Source organism: Lepidothrix coronata, unplaced genomic scaffold, assembly GCF_001604755.1.
Source record: "Lepidothrix coronata isolate B3197 unplaced genomic scaffold, Lepidothrix_coronata-1.0 Scaffold15, whole genome shotgun sequence".
Classification (NCBI taxonomy): domain Eukaryota; kingdom Metazoa; phylum Chordata; class Aves; order Passeriformes; family Pipridae; genus Lepidothrix; species Lepidothrix coronata.
In genome coordinates, this window is record NW_016690195.1 from 3935259 (window position 1) to 3950078 (window position 14820).

Genomic DNA, 14820 nt, shown 5'->3' on the forward strand with positions numbered 1-14820 from the left:
TACTTTTCTCTTCTCCTTTTGCTCATTAATGGCTTTTGCAACAAGGAATCTGGAAAATTTCTCCTCTTCCACACTTCTGCCACACCACAAATCCACAATTAACTTTGCTGCATTCCTATGTAGTCCTCCTTTACACTCAGATGTAAAGAAGTGAAGAATTTTTATGCATATAAATATTCCGAGCTAGAATGGAAATTACTGACCTACTATTTGCCAAGGATTGTTTTAAGCTTCCAACTCTTTTTTTTTAACCTTTTGGATGAAGAAGAGCCTCATAATAGATGGCACTTAAATTTGATTTGTTTGCAATTTTGACAGTGAGATTAGGGGAAAGGGAATATTTTGGAAGTAGCAATAATAACAACACAGTCATAGTGTTCTTGTACTACAAAGTTGCACTGGTCTGTATCTTCGGAGTAGAAACAAAAAATTTGGTAGAAGGTAGCCTTGGTGTTAGTGCATTACATTTTTTCAGTTTGAAAACCGCCTTTGAAATCTGCTGTTTATGTTTAGTTACTACAAATTGATGTACTGCCAATAGAGTATCTGATGATGCTGTCCACACAAAGCCTGTAGTAGCCTGAAATCTCCTTTACTGATTTTTTTTTTCAATGTCCAGATAGTGAGTATCTGGAATCAGAGTCTGTATCAGATTAAGATTAATTTAGATTAAATTCAGATCTAGAAGATTTATTAGATAAATGCCAGTATTTAAACATTCTGAATAAGGAGAAAGTAGCCTGTCTTCCATGCAAAGAAGTGATAGACTAGATGGCTGAAAACCTACTTTGGAAGCTAGGAGATAGTACATACAGATTAAATTTTGTCTGTTATAGGTTGGAATAAGAAAACGAAGTAATGCTAACAGAGACAAGAGAAGAAGTGAGCTGGAGGCATGATAGGGCTAATAATTTCAGAAGGGCAGAGAGAAGGAGGGGGCACGAATGGCAAAACAATGCAAAGGCCAAGCTGAAGGTGATGGGATGAAAAGCAAAGTACTAAATCAAGCTCATCTGAGATGTGAAGTAGTTTATCTTTGGTTTTGTAGTCACTGATTGCTGTCATCCTACCTAGATACCCTCAGGAAAAATAAAAAAATACTCTGGTCTGTTTGCCATATGGTGGTGACACCTTTCCCTCTCTGTAAAGAGCAAGGAGAGTAGGAGCCATGGCTACTTCATAGGGGTGGCAACTGGCTAAACAAATTATAGCTCCTTGTGAGCTTCCTAGGAGATGTGTTCAATGAGGGATTAACTTTCAAAGGAAAAGTTATCTTGAGCAATGAAAGAGATTACTTGAAATTAGTAGATAGTTAAATAGCTGTATTCAGAGAAGGAAAGAGGCAGGAGAAGAAAATAGAGGAGGTCTATAATCAAGAGAGAAAATGGGGGACTTTTTCCAGGAGAAAGAGGCAAATGAAGGAGCATACACGTCTGATAATTTGAGAGAGGGGGCGCGTCCATTTCTTGCTGCCATGCTTCCCAGGACAATTTTGTCAAATTCTCCTGTTCTTTGCTTATGGCATGGCTGTTGCTCTTAATCCTCCTGTAGGCTTTCCATGGTACTTCCATCATGAGACAGCATTGGCACCAACCCTCAGTGGAAGGAGATTCAGTGGCCTTAACACTACTGGTGGTAGATTGGAAAGCAAGCAGCTTTTGCTTCCCAATACCAGCTGTTCTTCAGTTGGTGACGTAGGAAGATATGGGGGATACATGAGGTGGGATGGAGACTGATTGTTTCATGATGCAATGCTTTTAGAATCCATAGCATGAATGCTATGTATGCCTGTAGTGATGTATGTCTGTAGCCAGTTGATGTGTGGTTGCAGTTCCTGATACATTGGTTATGTTTATTTGTGAGTGAAGAGGGGGATAAGGGGAATCCAGTGCAGTCTAAAACTCATATACAATTTTAAGTGAGCAAGAAGAGGACTCCAGGAATTTATGGCCTGCATATTGGGTGCATACCTGCTTCTGTATTCTTGTATTCTGCTTGGGCACGAGGCGATGAGCTCAGAACCTGAACCAAGTTTTCTGCTCATGTACAGTATTTTGTTACTAGCCTGCCAAAGCAGCTTAGGACTAGAATTTTTTATGTTAAACCATGTGACCTGATTGTGCAGCCAGGCTTGAGATTCAGGGAAACAGCTGCAGTGTGATTCCTCATATAAGAGCATATACAAAGCTAAGTTCGTCCGTGTATTAATCTTTCCCTTCATACTTCATGTGCAAAGCTATCATGCTATCATCTATAATACCAGCCAAACTCTTAACACCCTGAAAATGATTTCTCTGTGTCCCTTTTTCCTCTGGAGTATGACTTTGTGTCTGTGTGTATGGCTGTGTGCATCTGTGTAAATATTCTTTGCTTCTTTCATGTTAGACATGTAATGACTAACAATATGCTTGCTATTTTCTGTTTCTGGATCAAAAAGTAGATTTATGCCTTTTTTTTTTGCTTGCCTTTTTTGTTGTTGTTGTTGTTCCTTTTTTTTAACCAGAAACCTCTTAATCAATAATGTTTCTTTCCTTTTCAGTAATGGATTTCATGACAAATTTCTAACTCTTGCTATAGCAAGTGGAGGTAGGATCAGTACATGGCAGCTATACCATAATCACTTTGAACTCAATAAGGAGATCTTTACAGGCAACTTTGTTCTTATTTCTTAACGGGATTAAGAAGCTCAGCTCTTTAAATTCTTGCATATAACACTGACATTTCCAGGGTGTGTTTGGACCAAGGAGTTCAAAGAGAAGGAATAAAAAAGAAAAGCCAATATGACTTTGTTTTTTACCTTGCTGCAGGAGCTGTTTGTGCAAATCGCCTATAAGCTTATTGACCTGAATCTTTGACTCCTTGTTTTCTCTGGATTTGGCTGGAGTGTAGACACTGATAGAGCACTGATAGAGGTGATTGCACAGCCCTCGGCTTTGCTTGGCACCAGACACGCTCCCTCCCTTTGCCTGACATTATCTTTCCCTGGCAATACTTCTGTTCTCCTGGAGCTCATATTCCTTTAAGTTTTTTATATTTATTTTAATTCATTTCATTTTCTTCATGTAGGCTTTCTGACTAAATGAAGGATACGTTAATTATTTTTGGTAATCAGACACAGAAGAAGGCATGTATGTGTGTGATGTATTTTCATCTCCTCAGATAACTAGAATATACATGAGAACTCACAGTGTGACTCGGTCCAAAAACACAATAGTTACCTCTTACTGACTTGTGTGCATGTTTGTGACACTGTTGGATTCTCATGTTCCCCAGAGTGAGCATTCTCATATGTTTATCTGTATCCTATTCAGCTGAAACAACTGAATTCTGTGCATCTTCCATACTGTTCATCAGGTGGTGAATATGGACAAAGAAATGAATGAGCTTCTCTGATAATAGACTTTGAATGGTGCTAAGTCAGAATTAGACTGGATCCTAGCAGGATGAAAGGGAGACCTTTTTCTTCTGATCATCAGCATTTACCTTGTGCTTTACCTCTCGTGCTTTCTCATTCTTTCCTGTTACTGGACCTCAGAGGACCACCTGTTTTCTTGCTAGAAGGGAAAGGGAATATCTGAAAAGGTTGGAGTGATTTCCTTATTTATTTTTTTTTTTACCATTCATTAGACAGCATGGAAAGGCTGCCAGAATAAAAAATACAAGACTGTCTATTCTACACAATTTTCTGTTTACTGCTAACCCATATTTAAACCTCTCAGGCCATATTTTCAGGCCAACTAAAATCCATGTTGGTATAATATCAGCTTTAGTTGGATAAAAATTTGACAAGTTAAAAAAGCAAAGCTTTTTTTTATTCAAGACATTAAATAATTGGTCATCAAGCAGAAAACTATATCTCAAAAGAAACTAGAAAGCTATGTTTAAATAAATAAATACATAGATCCAAATAGAAAACATTATTTTAACTGTGCAGAATTAAAAAGTGAGAAAAACACTTAAACAGCTTACTCAACTTTAAGCAGTTTATCAAAGCAACTCCAGCCTTTTCAGTCAGCACATTTTCAGAACAATGAAATTCTGAATTCTATCACAGCTAGGGATAGAATTCATGGAGGGATTATTTGATTACAACAAGTAGTGTAATGTCCCCTTTCTAGAAAGTCACAAAACTTGAACTTGGATTGACTTAAATTTGAGCTCAAATTTGACAGAATATGAATTGCAAATTAATAAGGGTAATCTTCTTTAAAATATGAAATGCACAAATGACAAATTTCACCAGATATTCTTATTTCATGTCTACTGTACATCTGTTTCTAATTTTATTTAAAATGAAGGTCCATTTTGCCTTTTTTGTCCTCTGGTGTCCCTGACACCAAAAATTCTGAATACTTTTGAAGATTTCTGAGACACTGAGGAAAAAATTCTTGCCAACTCATGTCCAAAAAGCAGATTTTCTCACAGGTTGTATATTGTATGAGTCAGTGTGGGTATATTTACACTAAGTTAACGTTCAAAGGATCAGTAAAAGTCAAGCAAAAGCCACATTTATGACATCACCGGACAAATATCAATAAGACAAATATTATTGCTGGGTAAATTCTGCTGCTGGATAGAGAAAAAGAAGCATTTATTTATAACTGAAAAGTCTTTTCCTTGGGTTTGACTAACAGAAGTCTAGACTGGTTTTAAAACCATGTGTAATACAACATGTATATGGAAACATACTTGTAATGATAGGGAATTCACTGTTTTTGATATTGAGGCATCTGAAGGGTTGATTATTTCAAATAAAAACATCCAATAGTTTACAACAAGGTAAATTAAAATTTCACTGTGTAGCAAAAAATATCTGTTACTGCTCATTATGTGTGTGGAAATCATACGAAAACTGGATTTGTATACGATAACGAATTCAGCTGCACATTGTAAAATGAGGTTTTCTTGGTCGGACAAAGAATTTTCATAAGAAATGAAATATTTCTGCAATAGAGAAGGAACAGAATATATATATAATTAAGCTGAAATATGAACTTGCTAGAAGAGCCTTCAAAGTTAGAGTCTGAAACTTGTTAGAGTTTCTCTGAAGTAGTCTCTCTGTTCCACTGCAGGTGGTTTAGAATCTCATGGATTGTCGATTTCCATTGAAATATTTTTTGAAAATCGTACTAAGCAGTAGCTTTGTTTGTGGCATGCAAATATATTTTAAAATGTGCTTCTGCTGCTTTTGTAATCAAGTGCCTAGAGCTATGGAGTTTGAACATCAGGTTGGAACTTGAATATATCTAATAGTGTTCTTCTATTTGAAGTTTTAATAGGGAAAGGTTGAAAAGATGTGAGACTTTTTTTCTTTTTTTTCCTTTAAATCAATAGAAACTCTTGGGTAGCCAGTATATCTGAATGATGCTCATTTGTAACACTGATGTCGCTAGAGTTGCTCCCTCAAACTGATGAGATTTTATATATATATATAACTAATTAATAAAAAGGAAGTCTGGCATACAATTTAGAGAACACTTTCACTGTTCTTCTGCAGGAAATACATTTGAATGAATGATCCTTGTCTTGAAAGAACTTCAAAAGCAAACAGTGGTGCTAATGAGAATATATCAAACATTTAGAGAAAGAGGAAGGCCAGACTCAGTCTAGATGAACGTGCTGGGAGAAAAGTGCTCTAGCTGAAATGGTTAGAAATAATTGACACTGCTTTTTAACATGATCACTGTGCTGAAATGTAATGTGTCAAAGTGTCATTTTGTGAAACAGAGTGGTAATTTTAATAAGAACTAAAATAGTTTTGTAGCACTATTTTGAAGAGCTAACAGCTTGCACTATGTAGGTACTCGCCAACACATGGATATTCGTAGATCTATCCTAAAAGTTAGGGTAAGAGATAATGCATTGTTTCTGACATCTGTGGGATAAATAATTCTAAGACTGCTTAGGGCAACAGTTATTTCAAATGAGTTTTATCCCAGGAGAAATTATGATTGTTAATCAGCATGACAGAAAACAATAATTGCTTGCAAAGAAGCAAACTATTGAGGTGATTAATATAATCTGAAATAAAATGCAGTAGATTAACTTGTACAAGTGCTGATTTCTTTCAGGTACGTTAGCAAATCAATCAGCTGAAGGCCAGATTTTGCTCATACTTTCTGTATTTACTGAAAAGTAGGGTATCTCAGTTGATTTTTATGGGCCTCACTGAAATTATTTCTGATATACATCAGCTGAAGTGGTAACAGTCTGGTAGTGATGGCACCAGATTTCTCCCTCTGTTTCTCTGTCTCCTTGTCTCTCTGTCCTTTCAAGGCTTGTAGAGTAAACCCATTTGCTGTACCCACTGTAGTTGTTTACCTTGTCCTCACACCAGTTGCCAAATATGGCAAAGTGCAGACACATTTCACACAATTTATTTTGTATTTATTCTCACAGTTCTATTACCATACCAAGATCTTATTTAAAAAATTTTTTTTGCATTATTTTATACCCAGGTTTTATATCTGCTGAAAACTTGCATTGCCATTACAATTGTAGTTAAATATATACACAGAATTCTTTAAAAGATTTAATCCACAAGAAGGGTAGTTAAGGCCTGTTACATGTCATTGGTGTTTTTAAGAATAGAGTATGCTGCTAAAAGTAAGTTACACTGAATTAAATAAGTATTTGTATTTGAAGTTATATGTGATTTGTTTCAAAGTTACTGAATATGGCTTCTGAAGAGAGGTTCCTGGCAATAATTCTCAGTTTACAGCATGTTTCTTAGGATTCAAGAGTAGGATTATCAGTGGGTGTAAGCTGTGTTACTGGTCACAGACACTGGGATAAAGCAAATAACAAAGGACAATTTTTGATCGCTGATATAGAGTTTCTGAAGCTCTAGCATCTAGTTTGTATGTACAGTCTCAGAATCCTTCTTTGGTTGGATCTAGAATTACTACCACTGTAGACTGTGGCAGAAAGGAGAGGGCCACTTCCCCTCTATCCCCAGAAAGCCTGCCCGTTCCCAGCCAGTCGCACCGGCCAGTTAGCACACATAAGGTTATGTTCTCACCAAATGAAAGTCAACAGTGAGTGACTCCCCAAGTCTGTGCATCATGTCTGTTTTCTCTTTTGGCAGTACAGAATGCTACAGGCTTTGCAACAGTTTATTTCTGAATTGATTTATTATAATTGGGAAGTGATGTTTCGCTCTGAACAGCTGTATGAGGATGTTAACAATTTCAGTTTACATTTATGCTGCCAAGAAGAAGGAACACAAACGGGATTTCAAACTTATAATGTTCTCTCACTCTAATAGAAGCTGCTCTGTGCTGTTTGTGACTGGTACAGTCCTTCACCCAAAGTTATTTTGTCTGATGATAAAACCATGAGTGTATGAAGCTTGTACATTTTTCATCTGTTTTTTGACCTTATCTTTTGTGAGTGGCTTCTGTGAAGGTATCCTAACTATAGGAAGCACCTGGCAAACATATATGATATCTATGCTGTGATAAGCAGTTATGAACAAGAAAGTAGATCTGTCAATTCTGAACTATTCATTGTTAAAAATACTTTGTTGATTTAGCTGATTGCAAAATACATTATAGAGTGCCTAACAGCTGCTATAACATTCTTAGTCAAGAAGGTTCAATAGTTATATTGTACAAGACTTTCTGTAAGAGCTTAATACTGATAGGAACAACATGGATTAAAACAGCAGGGTTGAGAAGAACTGCTAACCCATGTGCTTCTTTAAAATACTGCAACTACTTGTGGCACAAGCTGATTAAGTACAAATTGGGAAGTCTTTAATTTGTTAAAAAGATTAAAGTGAAATTACTTGTTAATATTCAAGTCTCTCTTTTCCTACTTGTCAGTGTTGTCAGAGATGTTGGAGTTCTCCCTCATGTTTCTGGTGATATGTCTCTTTTACAGTCTTCAGATTTCTTGACCAACTTTACCACCTTGAATTACAGTGAGTTCTCTATTGGATAAACACCAGGGTATTAAAAACCATATTAAAAAATTTGAATTGTTTTTGAAGAGAAACAGAAACAGTCAATGCTGGTAGGAGATAGTAAGGCCAACATGAAAATTCTATCCACATTACAGTATTGAAGTTGTTTGAATAAGATTTTTTTCCTCTTAGTTAAGCAGTATTTTGTGTATTCAGCACTTCAGCATAAGTCAGAGATTTGTTTCACCCAACTTTAGCTGACTAAAGATAGTTTCCTAGTCTAAGCTGTGTGTTTAAGAGGATGATTCATTTCAGCTCTCTAAGTCACCAAGAGGGGTCTCATATCTCAGGCATCCTAGAATAGGATGAGTCACTCAGGAGGTTTCTTTCTTCCCTGTCTATAGGAGCATCTACATAAGTAGTCTGGACTAGCTTAACTTTCAGGCATCTAAGGTTAGAGGTGATGAGTTCTGCCCTAAGTTTAATACCAAATATAGAGACGTAGCTGAAATTCCAGTAGACTTACTTGACTCATGACTAAACATAACGTATGATATTATATAACCTTGCTCCTAAGAGCCTTTTTTTCATGCAGCGATGTTCTTTTAAATGACAGAATTCACTTACCAATCTTCACTGCTACAAGGAAAAACAGAAACCAGGTTTTGCTTCATTTTAGAGTATTTATCATTGCTGATACTTTTATACCACTCTTTGGTGTTGATGGTAAAAAGTTATTTCTCCTTTAACTTAAAATGTAATTGAGCAGCAAAGTAAAGAAAAAAGCATGGGAAGAACAAAACAATGAGATTAAAAGGAATCAACAGGTTAGTAGCAAAGTTGGTAGTATATATAAGGCAAAAAGCACTTGATTGGACTTGGAAGAAAGAAATAATTCATTTCCTGAATCCAATTAAGTGTCTACACCAGTAAATTGAAGAAAAATATAATCAGTTCTAAAAAATATATAAAAAAATAGTCTTTTTGAGACTGAAAAGTAGTCAGTGGCTGAACAAAAAGAGTAAACAATGGAAAGAAAATAAATTCTGTAAGGAAATAAACTCTTTTGTGCAAAACAAATGTTAGCTGCTAAAATAGCATTAAGTAAGGGGAGAGAGAAGAAAAAAAATCTTGACAGATGTGTTTTGTTACCAGCTCTTCTGCTAAGCTTCCTTTTGGCTTTTTAAAGTTGCAGTGTCTCCAACACCAAATGGATTGTCTTGGTTGCCCATTTCAGTCTGACCTTGATACTCAACTGAGCCTGGGATAGACTTCACAGAATCTCAGAATATACTGAGTTGGAAGAGACCCTCTAGGATCATCAGCTCTGACTCCTGGCCCGGCACAGTACCAAGAGTCACATCATGTGCCTGAGAATATCATCCAAATGCTTCTTGAACTCTGTCAGGCTTGGTGCTGTGACCACTTCCCTGGGGAGCCTGTTCCAGGGCCCATCCACCCTCTGGTTGAAGAACCTTTTTCTAATGTCTAACCTAAACCTGCCCTGACACAACTTTAGGCCATTTCCTCAGGTCCTGTCACTGGTCACCACAGAGAAGAGATCAATGCCTGCCCCTCTTCTTCCCCTCACGAGGATTCTGAAATCAACAGTAATGTGCCATTTGTTGGTTTCACAGGCAGATTGGAGTAGTAGAGGGGAACAGGAGAAATCGGTGTGGTGGTATTTCAGGTGTGTAATGCATGCACTTGGCAGTTGGTAAATAATAGAAAACATCAATAAAAATAATTAAGAGTACTTCTAGATGCAAAGCAAAGTTTTCCTTAATGTAAATTCTACACATTTGCACAAGACATGCATTAATTCATGAAAACTTGATTATGAAAAATACGTAACTCCATATTTCATGAAACATTGAAGAAGCAAGTTAATGAAAAGTTATCTGCTAATGTATATTTTCAGATCTTTCCTCATCTCCCAAATATTTAATTACTGTGTGCTATAGTTTGTGTACCTTAGCTGTGGTTTTGTCCTTTTGCTTTTCATCCCAGTCTTTTACTGAACTTTCTCCTCTTTTAATTCTATAGTTTAATTTCTTTGATATTCTGGTTGGTTACATTGATTGTAAGAATGCTCAAATTTACAGGTTAACACCAGGTTGGCATATATTATAACCTGAAAAAACTTTTAATATTTTGGAGCTAAAATTTCCATGATCGGACTCTATCTAAAAGAATTATTTCTAAATTTTGTTGTTGTTGTTGTTGTTCTGATTTAGTCCATATAACTCTATTATTTACAGTGGAAGAAAAATATTTCCTTTAGTATAAAAGTTCTTTGCAAAGAACATTTGAAGACCTTTCTGTGGTGGTTATACAGCTTGAGTTAAAAAACAAGAACTGCCCTTGCTGTGAAGCACTTTCCAACATTTTCAAGGAAACTAGAGTTGATCTTACCAGGTTTGAACTTTGAAAAACTTTCCTGTGTATCTCTCATTAAATTTGTTGTAGCTTTAAGTAGCTATGAAGGTAGAAATAGGAAGGTAAAAATATCCAATAGGTTCTTCAGTCCACCCAAAGAAAGCAGAGCTCTGTTTGATCACTACAAAGTAACTGTACAAATGCTAATTCAAAATAGGCTAGTTGGTTGAAAACAAATAATTGCTAAAACTGCTTAGCAAGAACTTGATGGCTTTTTCAGCCCGTGAGTATTTAGGACTGTCTTCTGAAAGGTAGCTTCAGATTGAACTGAAGCATGTGAATTTCAAATGCTTGGGCACAATTATACAGTGTATTTAACACAAAAAAAAACCTATACTAGATATAGGTTTTGTATTCAAGTTTTATTTTAGACACTGAAAGTGCCTCTGAATATACTGGACTGTGTTTTTAGCACTACAGATGCAGTGAACTATATTTTTGTAATCGAAGTCTGGAGTGAATATAGTATTTTGTTTGTGTGAGAAGTAGTTTATCAGGCTTGTATACTTCAGATTTGAAAAACTGTTTTATGAATGCAAGGAAGAATGTTTAATACAAGCCATTAAATGTGCACATGAAGTTAATACTTTATAATGTTTGTATATAATCATGTACTTGAAAACTCTGGGTCACAATCTTATCTGGTATAAATATAGCTCCAGTGATAACATATGAGAATCTGGCATGGTTTGTTTTAATCACATTTCTTTACCTATGTTGCTAATTACAGCTTTTGTTATCATGAGTGGGGAAAAAATTACAAGTTACTGCTTAACTGATGTGCTTTTTGCTCCTTCTTGTTTGTTAAATCAACAAACAGTCTGATTTTTCAGATTCTGAAGTCCACCATATTTGTTTTTTAGTCCTGTCACTTTTCCATGGGACACCATTTTATAAAAAGTTTGCTTCAAACCATTCAGTCCTATTTGACTGATGTAGTTGTGTAGATTTGATTTTTTTTCCATTTGTCTTAGTGTATTCATATGCAATAGTTTCTTGGATAGATTAGTCTTAAAAAAAAATACAAATGCAGTAAAACAGCGACCTGGATAAGCTCTTAGAGATGTCACTTAACATTACTGTAGCCACATTATTTTCTGTTAATACATAAACACCTCATCTTCAATGTAATTTTTTGTGGTGGTTATTTCAAAGTATTTTTGCACAGACTTTGCCTAGAATATTTGTTTACCTGGAAGAACTGCAGTTTCAACAAGGAGCCTTAAAATTGTCATCTCTAAAAATTTAACCTTATCATAATTTTCTGTGTGTCCTGTATATAAACTTGTACTGGGTAGTAACTGAAGGCAGACAGACACTTTCAGGTATTTCTGGATGATGAAAATTCTAGAATTCATAAGAAATGTTACATTTCTTTAAATAAAGCTTGATAGGGAGAAAACTATTGTAGGGATTTGATGCTACATTATGACTTTAAGGAAAAATTCCTTAAATGCTGAAATACCACAGATTAGCTTTCCATTAGTGTGTAAAAACAGAATGTCTAGTGGACCATACTTTTGTTCTGAGTGTCATTAGGCTGCAAATGCCTAAGAAACATTTAGGTGTCAATTCAAGAAAACTCATAACTGAAAGCATATGTTCCTGAGAGGAAACAAGCTGATTTCTTTTTCTCATTTGTGCATGCAAACTTAATGACTTTTTGTGCTTTGGTTTACAGAATTAGGTGCAAGTTGTGATTCTGTTTTTTAAGCATATGGAGTAAACACTGTTTTCCCAGATTTGTCTCTCAGTGGAACTGGAAGGACTGAATATTCAGGGCTTGAGTCCCTGAGAACTGACAGATGTTTACGTGCCCAGTATTTGTATTCCCCTCTGTTTATAAACGTGCATATCTTTTCACTTAGGCATGTAAGCATTGTTTGGATATTGTAGGAGCTCTGCTTAAAAGTTACTGTTGAAATATGTCAATACTGTATTTCTTTGATGGTTTTTTCAGGTAATGAAGAAGGCATCCAGGAGGCAGCAGAATCTAATGGCGATGCAAGGTCAGAGAAACCAGGGCAGCTTGCTGTGGAGACTGAAGATTGGGATGGGCCAGGTAGGGAAAAACAACGGAAAACCAAGAGAAATTTCTTAAACTAGATTCCAATATTTGCTATTTTTATTATTTTAGTAGATAGTTATGCTTTGCATTGATTTTTAATGAACTATTTCTTTTATGATTCTTTGGACTCCAGGATATTGACAGGTAAATACTAAGATGAATTTCCTGAGTAAAAAAATGGTTTTGGTTAAACCATTTTGTAAATTGTTCAACATAAAATGCCTTGTGTACCTACTTGATGTAAAGAAAGATTTTCTTGCTGCTTAGAATTTTGGGATCAAAATTTATCGGTAAGTTCTTACTTCCATGGTTGAATTAAGGGAGAAGCTTTTCTGCTCTGTTTTCTGATGCCAGAAGACTAGCAAGCACCTGGGTCTCTTCTCAACCTTTGTGCCAACATTTAGCAGTGTACTGAGCTTACCAAACAGGTATGGTATCTACTGACATTGTCAAGGACTTTTTTTTACCTATTTTAGCCTGATAGAAATCATTTAGCACACCTGGTCATTGATTTCATGGAAAGAGAAATTCAGATTGCAACTTCAATTAAGTATGAGAACTTCACATAAAAACAGTACTTCAAGGTATAAGTGAAGTACTTCTACTGTATAAGTGAAGGTGGTGCAAGCATAACATTGCTAAGATATAAGATATAATGATAACATTGCAATATTTCAAGTATCTGTTCAATAGAAGAATGTAAAACCTCAGCTGTACCGTAAAAGTACCTAAGGCACAGGGGTAAGTTGTATTTCTCAATTAGGCAGTTCTGCAGTTGAATTCAACACAATGTGTTTATGGCTATGGACTTGGAGATAGGCCTTAAAAATCCATTATATTAACCATAGTCTAATAGTACTGTTAGAAAATGTACATCTAAGCCAAACATGGTCTAGCAATATGTCTTATGGAAATTTTCCCTAAAAAGAATGAGCATATCAGAAAATAGTTCCAGAAGCGCTCCATCAATAATTTATAATGCAATAATAATATTTCATTAGAAAAATACCTATATTTCCATCACATTTTCATCCTTGCTTGATTTTACAAATTAATGTATGCTCTTCAGGAAGAGAAGAACTAACCTAATGCTAATTTTCTGAAACAAGTAGCTGAAAAATGCAATGCAAACAAAAAAGAAGACATAGTATATCTAATTAAATATTTTTAATGATAATACACAAAGAAGTTGATATTCTATATAAAGCACTATGGTGCTATATGAAAACAAGATTTACTATTATAATACACTACCGTACATTTAAAATAATGCAAAATATGTATTTGTATGCAGAAGAATGGCCTTTTCCAGCTTCATAGTAGATTTAAAGGCTATCAGTATTCTCTATATGACTTGTTTTTAATTTCGTTATAAATAAACTCTATCTGAAATTTGTAATTTGTTGTTGCATTTTTGGTTTTAGTGTATTTAAACATAGTTGAATATGCTTTTTATGGGCTGTCACTGCTTTTTATATGAACTACCTTATACAGAAGTTTCTGAGTTCTTTTATGACACTACGGAGTAAAACGAGATTTTTTTTATTTTGTTGGGGAAAAAAACAGTTTAACAGTAGGATGTGTGTACATCTTGTAATATTTATTGATAGCTTTGACATGTGATAAGATGGAAATCAAAGCTGAATGTGGAAAAATTCCTTTTGACTTTTGAAACCTGGTGACCAAAACCAGTCATTCTCTACAAGGGTATTTAAACATGTGAGAAAATGAATGGATACATACCAGATCCCATACTCTCCATCATACATGAAATTTAGTTGGTTATTTATTCATATGGAAAAAGAAGTGATCAACAGAAGATCATTTTCAACCATGCAGTACAAAGATGACGTCTTTCAGTTCTTTGAAAAGAAAAAAAGCAAAGCATGAAATATTTTGCTTATTTTGGAACATATTTTAGAACAACACAAAAAGAACCATTGAAAATTTTGCTTCAGCAAATTTTTCAACTGGCAGTAGAGGCTTTACCTCAAAGAGCAGATGATGATACATTCTTTGTTATCTGAGCTGTCTCTGGTCTCCTTACCATCTCCACTGACTGTTCTGCATGATACAAGTTGCTGTCAACTGATAATGTGAACTGTGACAACTCAAGAATTTATATAAATAGTAGAACTGTTTTGTTATTTTAATATTTTGTGTCTTTTTTTAGTGCTAAGGGAACATATTGTGATTTTCAGAGCCACTGCTTGCCAGGAACTGAAGTTCTGTGGGTTATCCATTAGCAATAACTTACATGCAGATGAGTCAAAGTTAAGCTTCTGGCATTAATTAGTTTTATTTTATTTGAAAATTTGCATTGTTAAGTGGTTCACATGCATTCCCAAGTCTTTGTAATTAGAATGTTTTTATGAAGAAAAATCTAAAGTTAAGAGTTTCTAGTGAA

General features: G+C 35.1%; 1 protein-coding gene across 2 annotated transcripts in view; it reads left to right on the top strand.

The window, feature by feature from the left end:
* ZFPM2 (zinc finger protein, FOG family member 2) overlaps positions 1 to 14820 on the top strand; it is a 307099-nt gene that overhangs the window by 63664 nt on the left and 228615 nt on the right. For both annotated transcript variants that reach the window (XM_017806522.1, XM_017806523.1), the window contains one exon: positions 12306 to 12407. In XM_017806522.1, coding sequence (XP_017662011.1) covers positions 12306 to 12407 — 102 coding nt within the window. The remainder of the gene's footprint in view (positions 1 to 12305; positions 12408 to 14820) is intronic.